Genomic DNA, 13,373 nt, shown 5'->3' with positions numbered 1-13,373 from the left:
AATACCAAGAATAAGGATCAGGATTGCTACATACCGCCTCTCTAATCCATGCCTATCCCGCTGACGTCCTCCCAGTACTCATTTACTACCTACAACCTCTGAGGCAAACAATATTAATGGCATAATGTGCATTCCTTCCCCATGCCGGTCAGATTTCACCATAATACAAAAGTTTCAGCTTTTATGAGGAAATCGTAACATGTTACTCACCATTAATTTGAAAACATGGGCAAGAGACAAGTTTGCGTAACTGCCTTAATCACCTGATCACCAATAAGTAGAAATATACTATATGTATAGTACACAAAAATATATATACACAGATATATACACGGAAGTATAAAATCTGGTGTGAGGGCGTCAGGTGACACGGGATGTAAACAAACACCTGATGAACCAACTCTTGGTTTTTACATTATTTGTTTATAAAATACTTGACTTTATATCTTATATCTACATACATATGCATATAATTATCTTTTCTTTCAGGTATGAGATTTTTATATACAAAGAATACTTTTATGTACATAGGCACACTATTTCTCCGTTAAGATATGTACATATTCCAAGGTTTAAACAGTCTTAAATGCACATTTGGCAGAGCAGGGTTTATATACACCCATTACTATATATTCATACCATGGGTGAATAATGACAAATGAATTTCAAAAAGATATTGCATAAATCAAAATTTTTTTCCCCCCTTGAGTAAGGTTAGTGGGAAGCCCCCAGAGTAACAGAAAACGTGACAGAAGGTTAGGAGGTCAGAGGAAGGACTCCTCAGGAAGGGCAAGGCCAGTGGTTCTCACTCAGCCAGGGCGGTACATACCCCACTGGGCAGTTTTAAAACAGAAGGTGGGGTAAAAATTTTGGGAGAGGAGGAAGGTAGAGAACGTTAAGAAGATTTCAGTGTGTTTGATGTGAGAATATGACTGCAGTAAAGAGGCACTGCTTCCAGAACATACAATTAGCTTTCCATCATTGGCCCACAAAGGGACGGGTGTTCTTGTTCCTGATGCACAATCTTTTTCGGTCATACAAAATAATTTTGAATATCCGTGCGTTTGTATGATGATGTTGCATAACCATGAACATACAATGTAAAATTCTGTTCATGTAAAATGATTATGATTTTTCATCTTATAGAAATGTTTCAGTACCGTTACAAAATTATATACAGAGCTGATGTACAACCATTTTTCCTCAAAATCATGTGAATTTCACTTGCTTTTTACCCCATTCTTGACGCACTTTTTTTTTCTTTTTAGAGGGGGGGGGGGGGTTGAACAGGTAAAATCTAAATTGCTCATTGCATGGGACTTATACAAAGGTTTTCGACAAAGAAATTCTTGGTGTAAAAGTTATTTGAATTTTTATGGCGGGAGGATACAACTGAGATATCTTTTTCTTGAAAGGTAACGCTGGGTTGAGAAAGCTTTGGAACCACTACGCTGCCTGATGGTATATACATAAACTAATGGCGAAATATTGCTCAAGACAACAAGCTGGACACGAGCCAAATTAGGCCCATCTAGTGGATGGCGAAAAAAGAAAGGGAATTAAATCATGACTCCATTAATTGTTGAGGTACATGAGATTTCCAAGCCACTGGAATTGTGTTCCAGATGTTTGACATAACACCGTTTGTTATACTATTACAAACAGACAATCACATACGCACACACATGGGCCTTTACAGTGTAATGATTCACTCCAAAGACCCTACAGGTGGTTCGCACTACTGACCATGAATCAGCACGGACCCATTTGGGATCGAGTTCGCAAGGGTTCGAATCGTGGGTGCAGCAGTGTGCCTACAGCTAATCCCAACTGTTCCTCCTTCCCTCAGGGCTGATCTACAAATGGGTACCTGGCTTGGGCTAGGGTGTTTCGTGCACAAATAGGAGTAAGAGGCTGAGAGAAAGGTCCGCGCGCGCGTGTGTGTGTGTGTGTGATTACTATGTGCATTACGGCAATTTACCCATTTACACAAGAAGCCTAGCCCTCCTTGTGAAGCAAACAAAATCATGGTTGATAACCATACTTAAAACCGTAGTGAAAATATATTAATCCCAAAGCCAAAACGATCATAAGAAACTTTGTAATACTCGATATTAATCTTATTCAGCATTACTCGTATTTCATTAATCAAGATGCCTTAAACTTAAGAAACCGTCTCAAACTCTGTGTTAATTGATGCAGTTTTAAATGTCGGTAATGAGAGAATGTAGGGTCAGCCACTAACGCGTGGTGCGTAGGAGGTATAGGCAAGGTCAGCTGCAGCTGAGCTTCCTGTGACGTAGGCGTGACGTCACAACCTCGGGTCACCGAGAAAGTTATTGATGGAATTATTAGGCTGGGTGAGCCCGCCCCATGGACCTCAGGCAGGCTGCAGACAGCCAACCCTTCCATAACCTTTTTACTTACCACATTCTTTTATTTATTTACCTATTTTTTTCCTTGCAAGGAACACATTAATACTTTTTTTTTTTATTTCACGAGTAACATGAATATCATATACGAAGTTTTTTTTTTTAAAACACAACACAGAACACTCTCGCTAGAAATACTCTGATAAGCGTGTGATGTGCTTGCACCCATAAACACAAAGACCATTTCACAGTCTCTGTTTCAACATGGCAGGGGTCTGTACAGCCATCCTACAAAAAATGGTCAACAATGCAAGAGGTGAACACAGAGGCAAGCCACCGGGGTTGGGTTTGCAAAGGGGGAGAGGTTTGTGAGGCGAGAGGAATGATAAGCCCACGTACTTATGTTGTTGAGAGGCTGGGCCACCATAGCCTAACTCCCCCACTTACGTATGGATGTCAAGCAACGATTATAATCTCTCAAACTATACACTAATAACGGGAGCTCTGATGTCTTTCTATCTTGCTCCTGAGCTACAGTATGATCAGTTTGTGGACTAAGTGAATGAAAACGATCCCGGGAATTATTAATTAGGAGGGACGTTTGTGGACTTTTCGTTAGAAGCCATTAGCAAGATTTGCTTTGAGGTTATTTCAGTGTTATGGACGAACTAGCAAAAAGCATAGCAAGAGATAATTGTGTAGAATACTTGGACTATAACATTTGTGGCGTATGTTCAAACATCCCTATTCATGTGTGCCTTGATGACCGCTGTTATTGTATTTCCATTTGTAGTGAATCAATAGCGCAATGTACCTCGCCTAGCCGTAATACGTCTTAAAAGTTTTCAACTTCCTTATTACTGAGTACAAAGACCTGAGGCCCAATAACTAGTTTACAAACTTCATTCGCAAAGTGTCTCTGGAACCCTGACAGTAAACACTACACTCTGTGGGTACAACCCGTGTACCACGCCTTGGCCTTGAACCTGAGTGTGACGTTATAAAGTGGACCACTGGTTTTCATGTGAAAAGAGATAAGACACGCAGATGTAAATGCAGACACGGACAGACGTCTGCGGCCTGAAGATGAAATGGAGTGAGGAAGTGTGGATGCACATGCAGGATCTTGACGTAGCCACAGCCTATCGTCCAGAGAGCATCTCAGATGCACCCACACACAGCTCATGGTCTACATAGCATCTCAGATGCACCCACGCACAGCCCATGGTCCACATAGCATCTCAGATGCACCTACACACAGCCCATGGTCCACATAGCATCTCAGATACAACCACACACAGCCCATGGTCCACACAGCATCTCAAATGCACCCACACACAGCCCATGGTCCACATAGCATCTCAGATACAACCACACACAGCCCATGGTCCACATAGCATCTCAGATACAACCACACAGTCCATGGTCCAGAGCGCATCTCAGCATTTGCAATGAGAGGCGAAATCCCTGTCATACCATAGGTGGCGATATATTAAATCTTCCTGAATATGCGGAATGGAAGAGACAATGGATCAAGAGGGAACACAAGAACCAACATTAAAGAAGGTGACAGAGATGTAGGCCTGAATTATAGGCGAATATATCTAAATGAACGATAACCTGCTAGTTACAAGAGAGAAATATAACTGGAAAGCAGATACATGGGTAGGTAGGTGACTGGGATGAGGTGCCTAAGCAGGAAACAATATAGTTACAGATCTTATGTAACGACCCCATGTAGTTTCATCACCAGGTGAGCAAAATAACAATATAAATGGGATGTGTTGAGGGATGTTATGTTATTGGAATGCTGTAAGGACCCGAGTAGAGAGGAATCGTGCTTATATAACAACCATCGGACACTCCACACAGCTCGGGGTTAGCCATCTGGAAGCACGGGAACTTTTGAACAGGGCGACGTCTGCCATCCGACCATCTTTGGTGGCGTCGGGCCTGGAGTGTTATGCGAGCACGGCTGCTGCGTCTGTACACGACAGATGAGAGTGTGGCGGAAGGTTCCCAGGTGCAAAGGTGTTATTTTCCCGTCAAGAGCAACCAATCCAGGGTAGGGGAGAGAGGAGAGGAAGAGTTGGGGTGCAAGGTAAGAGTGGGGGGGGGGGGTGTGGTAAGTGGAGTTTCCTAGGAAACAAAGCGGTAAACACTGACAAGAACAGACGTGTGTGTGGAAGTGGTGAAGTGAGTTCAAATAGAGAGTGGGAGGGCACCAGGAGGGTGTGGCCTGGGGTAGGAGGATCAGAGAATGGCACCAGGGAACTGATATAACCTTACCTAACCTAACCTACGTACCAGCGAACCAGCCAAACACTCGAGTCTCCTTTGGATCAGGTGTCCCGACTTTTTTGATAACCAGAAGAAAATGAATGAATAAAAATGGGAAGTGTCTGCACACTAAGTAATTTTGCACAGTATTGTAATTAGTGAAAAATTTTGTGTTTTATATTACCTGATAGCCTAGCTCCAGTTTTCATTAGTTTGTATTACGTATTTTATTTGTTTATACGTTATATACGCTACTACGTAAATTTTCAACACGGCCGATACAGTAGTAATTTTAAGATGTAATTTTATCATTTTTAATAATCGAGTACTTAACACAGTCTACTTTTCTTCATTTCACTTAAGTGCATTTTAGGAATGGTCCTTCTACTTGTATATATATATATATATATATATATATATATATATATATATATATATATATATATATATATAAGAACGTCTTTGCCAACGCCAAAGTACGCTAAGGTGAAAAAAGTAGGTTGTTAGTTTATAAACCTGTGCGAGGCTTGAGATACGGTAAGTGTTAGGACATTCCCCAATACCCACACCCTCTTTACGCAGCTCGTGGGTAGGCGCGAGGGAGAGTAAAGGGAGAGTGGGTGAGGATTACAATAAATATGGGAGGGAGGAAAGATGGAGACAGGAGAGTCTGACATTGCGTTACGCTGGGAAGAAAACGTTGCTATGGTAACCAGAGCCGAGGAGGGGGGTGTGGAAGGAGGCCACACCATCCCCATCCCTTTCCTCAACCCCTCGTACCTCTGACAATTTTGACTGTTTTTATTTTCTCCAAGTGACAGGACCAGACCAGCAGGTCCTGGCCGGGCAGCAGGGGGTGAAGGGGGGAGGGGTTGACAGGACCAGACCAGCAGGTCCTGGCCGGGCAGCAGGGGGTGAGGGGGGAGGTGTTGACAGGACCAGACCAGCAGGTCCTGGCCGGGCAGAGAGAGAGAGAGAGAGAGAGAGAGAGAGAGAGAGAGAGAGAGAGAGAGAGAGAGAGAGATTGGTATAGGAATCTATATATATATATATATATATTCCTCCGTCTCCGTTGTGTAAATATGCTGTCGCTGGCGGAGGAGGGAGGGGTGTCCAGCAGATAATGGGATATCTTTTTAATGATCCAAGTTGTACGTGGGACCAAGCCTTTAGAGGCGAGGAAATGTGACGGTGTGACGTGTGCCAGGGTGGATGTGGGGGGGGGGGGAGGGGAGAGGATGGGTCTCATGTTCCCTGCGGGAATGACATCATCATGAGAGACAGACTCACACACACACACACACACACACACACACACACACACACACACACACACACACCTCACCACCTGCACCAGAACAAGTGAAGTCAGACGGGACCCAATGTGAGTGTAATGAGGACTCAGTGTGGCTCAGCCTAACCTAAGTGTTTGATGTTAGACTGGCCACATCCCCATCCCCCCACCCTAAGTCAGAGTACAATCACCCCAGCCCATCCCAGGGCCAGTACAACCCTACCCCCTCCCTAGTAAAGAGTACAGTCCATGTATATCTGATGCCCTACTCTACCCTCAGTCTATCTAAACACTGATCTCACTCTTATTTTCATTTTTCAACTGATATATATATATATATATATATATATATATATATATATATATATATATATATATATATATATATCCCTGGGGATAGGGGAGAAAGAATACTTCCCACGTATTCCCTGCGTGTCGTAGAAGGCGACTAAAAGGGAAGGGAGCGGGGTGCTGGAAATCCTCCCCTCTCGTTTTTTTTTAATTTTCCAAAAGAAGGAACAGAGAAGGGGGCCAGGTGAGGATATTCCCTCAAAGGCCCAGTCCTCTGTTCTTAACGCTACCTCGCTATCGCAGGAAATGGCGAATAGTATGAAAAAAAAAAAAAAAAAAAAAAAAAATATATATATATATATATATATATATATATATATATATATATATATATATATATATATATATATATATATATATATATATATATATTTTTCTATTATACTTTCGTTGTCTCCCGCGTTAGCGAGGTAGCGCAAGGAAACAGACAAAACAATGGCCCAACCCATCCACATACGTATGTATATACATTCATGTCCACACACGCACATATACATACCTATACATTCCAACGTATATATATATATATATATATATATATATATATATATATATATATATATATATATATATATATATATATATATATATATACAGACATACATATATATACACATGTACATAATTTATACTTTTTTTTTTTTTTTCATACTATTCGCCATTTCCCGCGATAGCGAGGTAGCGCCAAGAACAGAGGACTGGGCCACTGAGGGAATACCCTCACCTGGCCCCCTTCCCTGCTCCTTCCCTTGGAAAATTAAAAAAAAAAAAAACGAGAGGGGAGGATTTCCAGCCCCCTGCTCTCTTCCCTTTTAGTCGCCTTCTACGACACGCAGGGAATACGTGGGAAGTATTCTTTCTCCCCTATCCCCAGGGATAATATATATATATATATATATATATATATATATATATATATAATATATATATATATATATATATATATATATATATATATATATCTTTCTATGTGAGAAACAGGTGACAAGTATAAAAAAAAAATATATACATAAATTATGCAGCTCCAGGACCTCTTTCATGAGGCTCCCGAAGTTTTCAGGCTGCATTTTATGCAGGAGCAGGGGAATGATGGGCTCCTTTTGGGGTGAGAAATCTTTGACAATGGCACAGCCTTGTTGAAGATGACTTCTTACTCATCTATCATTCTATAGTTTCCCTGTGGAAAAAGCTTTGAGAGTGAATGAAATGATAATAAAATGGGCCCTCATGGGTTTATGGTAAATGCAACTGTGTACATGTACCACTATCTCAGATAATTTCAATGATTATAATTACATATGAACTTTATTGTGAAAAGTTTAAGAAAAAGTTGAATTACAACTGTAACTTCCAGTATAAAGAACACAAAATATATCATAAAAAGGACAAAAAGACAATGATAGTTGAGAACTGGTGTAACATTCTCTTTTTTCTCTTTTTCTGGGGGACTCCTTGATCTTCTTCCTCTTGTTTTTGAAACTTGGGAAGGTGCTTCAACCCAATCTCCCCCCCACCAAAGAAGCCAAAGATAGGTGTATTAGGGAAGGCTTGTCTAAAGGCCTTAGTTTCTACGTTATGGTAATCAAACCAGGGATTACCTCGACGTCGGTACCAGGAATACCCACGGCCACAGCAGGAGAACATGAAGGCTACACTCTGGTCCTCAGGAAGCCCACAAGATTTCAACTCTTTCATATATTCATCTAAACCCTTAGGGTTACTAACATATTTTGGGATCACAACTGAAGCTGCCATAACGTTTGGTCCACATACTGCAATACCAAAACTCCTCTGTGTTGATGAAGTGCTCCTCCCAGCATACACACGATCAGCAACACCACCTCCAAGAGCCAATCTATGGTTCTGTCTCACAAGTGCAGACTGAATAAAGGCTTCAGTAAAACCTTCATCAAGACCAGCATCAAACAACAAGAGGGCTTTCAGATGATCATCTGGAGACATTGATGTTAACTGGTTCAACTCATCAGAAGTGATGTTAAGATTATCACAATTCATGTCCTCTTCATTGCGATAATCTCTTAAAAATTTCTCATCACAAATGTGAAAAAATTTCAATTGAACTCCAGGATGGTGTGGTATCAATAGCAGTGAAACAGCATCTGCCTGACGAAGAGATGTGCTATCCCGTTCTACTTCAATGCTATAGCCTACAGTAGATCTCTTTTCATTTGTATTCCCACTAGTGTCTGTGGCCTCTGACGATGAGCAGCAGGTGCTATTCTGAGATCTAGTAGAAACTCCTTTACTTTGCGATGACAATGTATTCTGTGATGCCTCTTTTTGATTCTGGCCTCCACTTTCTTCAACAGTGTTAGGTCTCCAACAACACCCAGTAGGTCTACGTCCCTCTTTATCTCTGCCACAGAGAAAAGATAAAACTTCTTGATTCATACTGTTGGCTGATTCAAGCCAGTGTCCCTGGTAGTTGTTTTCAACAGTTCCAATCACACCTGTGGCAGAAACTAGTCCAAATTCACAAGAAGATGGTAGTGACCCATTAATATACTGAATAAGTGTCAACTTTCCATTTTCATCTTTTCCGTTGAACACATCCGTTCTACTTAACCAGTCTTCATTACAAAATGCAAGACAGTATCTTGGTTTGCTCACAATGCGTTCAAAGAAACCCTCAAACAGACTGGATGGAGATGTTTCTCCAAGGGCTACCTTGCCTTCTGTTGTAGGTATATTGTGTGGGTGTATGGTCAAGTAGTGAAGTCGTCGTCGCTTTTCTAAAATTTTGGCTCCAACATCTGCCCACGTCTTGCAAACAGCTCTAAGTCTTGATACCTCTCGGAAATTTAGGTTCTCAAATATTTATACTTACTGCCTTTATTCATTCCCGTCGCCACCCCGCCACGCATGAAATCAGACATCTCCCTCCCTCCGCATGCGCGCGAGGTAGCCCTAGGAAAAAGACAAGAAAGTCCACATTCGTTCACGCTCACTTTCCGTTTCATAAGTGAATTTATTCAAGGGAGCTTCTACATTACACCAGAACTAACACGTCTCAAACACGTCGGAATTTCTCCATGAGAATCTAAACATTTAAATTTACCAGTTGACTCTCCTCCCTGATTCAAATCTTTTGTAATCAGCATAATCTCAAAGTGTGGCTAGCAGGTGTTCACACCTGTAGAGCCAGTGTGGTCAGATGTTCACACCTGCACAACCAGTGTGGTCAGATGTACACACCTCCACAGCCAGTGGGGTCAGATGTTCACACCTGCACAGCCAGTGGAGTCAGATGTTCACACCTGCACAACCAGTAGGGTCAGGAATTGTTATGGTGGCCAGAGTGTGGGGAGATACACCTGTCACACGGGGTCCTGGGCCCAGGACGGGGTGCACAGGTCCCACAGTAGACAGAGTGTAACACATACGAACAGTAATTACATTCAGCTGCTTGGACGAAAACGATCGCTACTGTGTTGGTGTGGGAGACTATAGTGTGTGGAGAGGGGTGGGTGGTTACGCAGATGTGGGGCCATGACGCAGGTGTGTGGGGAGGGAGGAAGGAGGAGGAGGAGGAGGCACAGGTGTGGGCGGTGTGGTGGGGCCAGCAGCCGCTCACGCCCCCAACACCCAGACCTGAATAGTAAAAAGCAAGCGTGTCTTTCTTGTAGGAGGTGATGACCGGCGGCCATATCTGTGTTCACACCCTCCACCGTCTGGCCCACACTCCTCCACAGGTCCTGGTGCACGTAGTCTATGGTTTATTATGTAGAGAGTAAGACCCCTTTAACCTCCACCATCTCCAACACCAGCAGCACCGTCTCCACCACCAGAGAGGGAGGGAGGGAGAAGACAGACTGTGAGGGAGGAAGCAAGAGGGAGAGGGTGGAGTGAGAGGAGGAGAGAAATGAGGAAGAAGAGGAAGAGGAGAGAAGGTAGGAAGGCAGAGAGTTAGTATAGAGACAGGGAAGGAGACGGGAGTGGGGGAGAAGATAGGGAATAAAGGGAAGGATATAGAAGGAGGGAATGTGTGGCTATGGGAAGGACAGATAACATCAGAACTGATGGGCCATAACCAGTCTCTCTCTCTCTCTCTCTCTCTCTCTCTCTCTCTCTCTCTCTCTCTCTCTTTTACAGGTAGAAAGATTTTAGGAAGAAGGAAATGTGAATGACACATGGAAGCGATTCTCTTTTCTCCAAACCTTCGCTGTTCGAAGGAAAAGGAGATTTCATAGCGTTTAATCCTTGTGTGACTGGTCTCCAATGAGAAACTACGGGAAGCAACGGCCAGACGCGAGTAATGGGCCCAAGAATTGGCGGCGGGATGCAACTATACTGCTCAAGAAAACACTGATTGTGTGAGCATGAATGGAGAAAAGAACATGGAGGAAGCGAAGTGTTTTAAGAACTTGAGAGTGGACATCACAGCGAATAGAACCATGGGAGCTGAAGTGAGTCATAGGGTGGGTGAGGGGGCAAAGGTCCTAAGTGTACTGGAGAATGTGTAGAGATAAGAAGTCACAATCTGGGAGAACGAAGATTGGGCATTTTTGAAGGTATAGTAGTCCCAACGGTGTTGCATGGATGCGAGGCATGGGCTTTACATGAGAATGTACGGAAGAAGGTGAATGTGTAGAACAGTGTGGGGTCTGAAGACCATTTGTGGTGAGAGGAGGGTTGGTCAGATAAAAAATGATTGGGTTACAGAGAGGTGTGGTAACCGGACTAGTATAGATGATAGAGCTGAAGAGGGAGTATCGAAATGATTCAGACTCATGGAGAGGATGAGTGAGGAGAGGTTGACAAAGGGGGTATATGAGTCTGAAGTGGAGGGGACAAGAAGGAAGAGACCTAAACATGCTGGAGGGTGTAAGGCGTGAACAGGATAGAGTGAATTGGAACGACGTGCCGCTAAGGACTGAACCAGGCTATATGAAGCGGCCGGGGGAAACCATGGAAAGGTCTGTGGAACCGGGATGTGGTCAGCGGGCTGTGGTCTTGGTGCTTTACACATGACAGCTGAAGAATGGATGTGAGAGAATGAGACCGTCTTCAGCTGTCTCTGGCGCTACCTCATTAAAGCGGGAAACGACAAAGTATATATATATATATATATATATATATATATATATATATATATATATATATATATATATATATATATATATATATATAGATAGATAGATAGATAGATAGATAGATAGATATAAACAAACACATCAGGTACAAATATATAGCAGGAGCTGAAAACGGAGGTTTGGAATAAACCATTTTGCATGTATATTGCTATTATATATGGTGGGAAGGGGAGTGAGGGGGGAGAGAGAGAGAGAGAGAGAGAGAGAGAGAGAGAGAGAGAGAGAGAGAGAGAGAGAGAGAGAGAGAGAGAGAGAGAGAGGGAAAGGGAGAGAAGAGGGAAGGTATAGAAAGGAGAAGGGTGACAGGAGAGAGAGAGAGAGAGAGAGAGAGAGAGAGAGAGAGAGAGAGAGAGAGAGAGAGAGAGAGAGAGAGAGAGAGAGAGAGCCAAGTTCACACACCACAGTAACCTTGATAGCCATCCTCATCATCAACAACAGAGATGCCACAGATCCAAAACACTACCTCAGACGTCGTCCTAATTACAGCTGACGTCTGAATAAGAGACAATATAATATGTTCCTTTATTAAGCCAGACAGTTACGCTCAGTCCTGTTGGCTAGTGGCCGCCTTCCGGAACACTAAACTCAAACCCAATGTCATGATGGACACCAACACCAGCTGTTTGCTCCACCAGTTGTGACCCACACACACCAGCTGTTTGCTCTAGACCAACTGTGGCCCCCCACACACCAGCTGTTTGCTCCACCAGTTGTGACCCACACACACCAGCTGTTTGCTCTAGACCAGCTGTGGCCCCCCACACACCAGCTGTTTGCTCCACCAGTTGTGACCCACACACACCAGCTGTTTGCTCTAGACCAGCTGTGGCCCCCCACACACCAGCTGTTTGCTCCACCAGTTGTGACCCACACACACCAGCTGTTTGCTCTAGACCAGCTGTGGCCCCCCACACACCAGCTGTTTGCTCCACCAGTTGTGACCCACACACACCAGCTGTTTGCTCTAGACCAACTGTGGCCCCCACACACCAGCTGTTTGCTCCACCAGTTGTGACCCACACACACCAGCTGTTTGCTCTAGACCAGCTGTGGCCCCCCACACACCAGCTGTTTGCTCCACCAGTTGTCATCCCCCATATAAACAGCTGTTTACTCCACCAGTGGTGACCCCCCACACACCAGCTGTTTGGTCCAGCATTAGAGCCAGCGTTGTACCAGAACTAAAAAAGTGTTACATGTACACCTACGTACACTGTAATCGGCAGTGTAATATCATAATCTGTACACTGGCCTCGCCTTCACTACCAGAGTCTACGGTACACACCAGCCACAGCTCAGTAACTGGTACGAACATTCATATGGAGGGAGACCCGACCCCCCTACCTCCCTTTTCACTGTCCCAATCAATATTGTATATACGACCAGCTCTGGGACGAACTTCGTCCCAAGCCTATTTATACTGACATGCGAAAGTGTGGTGGATAGGAGAAAGAATGGACACTGTTTTCTCTTGATTTTGAATTAAAAATGATCAATTAAACTACGGAGTGTCAACATATTGAGGTACGAAATATGAAAATGGATGAAAGAATTTTTAACATACACAATACTGATGGTAGCTGCCAACGGAAATATAAATGATACGATTAGGTAAAGCAGCAGAGAATGTACATCATATGGGGAATGGCAGAGAGATCCGGATAATATGTACAGATGACCAGACGAGAACTTAAAGGAATTTTCTGAAGAGAAATGTGAGATTATTATCCAGATAATGTTATCGCAGTGCCCACGCACAGACGCCCTACAGAAGAAACAGAATGTTTAAGCGAAAGGTCAGAGATCTGGGAGTAATTATCAGCGAAAAAACGTGGATTCAAGGACCATACCGACAAAAATAATAACGCAGTGCTTTTCAGGCAAACGATACTGAGAACATTTGTAACAAGAGTAAGACACTTGATGAAAATGCTCTCTCTCTCTCTCTCTCTCTCTCTCTCT

At 43.3% G+C, this 13,373-nt stretch overlaps 2 protein-coding genes and 1 pseudogene across 4 annotated transcripts in view; 1 reads left to right on the top strand and 2 right to left on the bottom strand.

Annotated features, from left to right (window-relative positions):
- Nucleotides 1–13,373, bottom strand: part of LOC139755144 (magnesium transporter NIPA2-like) — a 52,345-nt gene that overhangs the window by 20,281 nt on the left and 18,691 nt on the right. The window contains exon 1 of one of the 3 annotated variants that reach the window (XM_071673305.1): nucleotides 211–393. The exons of 1 other annotated variant lie outside the window; for it this stretch is intronic. The gene's annotated coding sequence lies outside the window, so the exon portion shown is untranslated. Of the gene's footprint in view, nucleotides 1–34; nucleotides 145–210; nucleotides 394–13,373 lie in introns of those variants that run through there. One more of the 3 variants, XM_071673321.1, reaches the window with a different exon arrangement.
- Nucleotides 1–13,373, top strand: part of LOC139755169 (uncharacterized) — a 33,437-nt pseudogene that overhangs the window by 2,076 nt on the left and 17,988 nt on the right.
- Nucleotides 7,245–9,132, bottom strand: LOC139753166 (uncharacterized; the record flags this gene model as incomplete). The annotated part of the gene is made up of 1 exon (XM_071669349.1): nucleotides 7,245–9,132. A coding segment is annotated over one exon (1,461 nt), but the record flags the coding sequence as incomplete, so codon positions are not given.

The sequence above is a fragment of the Panulirus ornatus genome, chromosome 2, assembly GCF_036320965.1.
Source record: "Panulirus ornatus isolate Po-2019 chromosome 2, ASM3632096v1, whole genome shotgun sequence".
NCBI lineage: Eukaryota > Metazoa > Arthropoda > Malacostraca > Decapoda > Palinuridae > Panulirus > Panulirus ornatus.
Note: the sequence above shows the minus strand (reverse complement) of the source record. Positions and strands in the feature narration are given on the sequence as shown.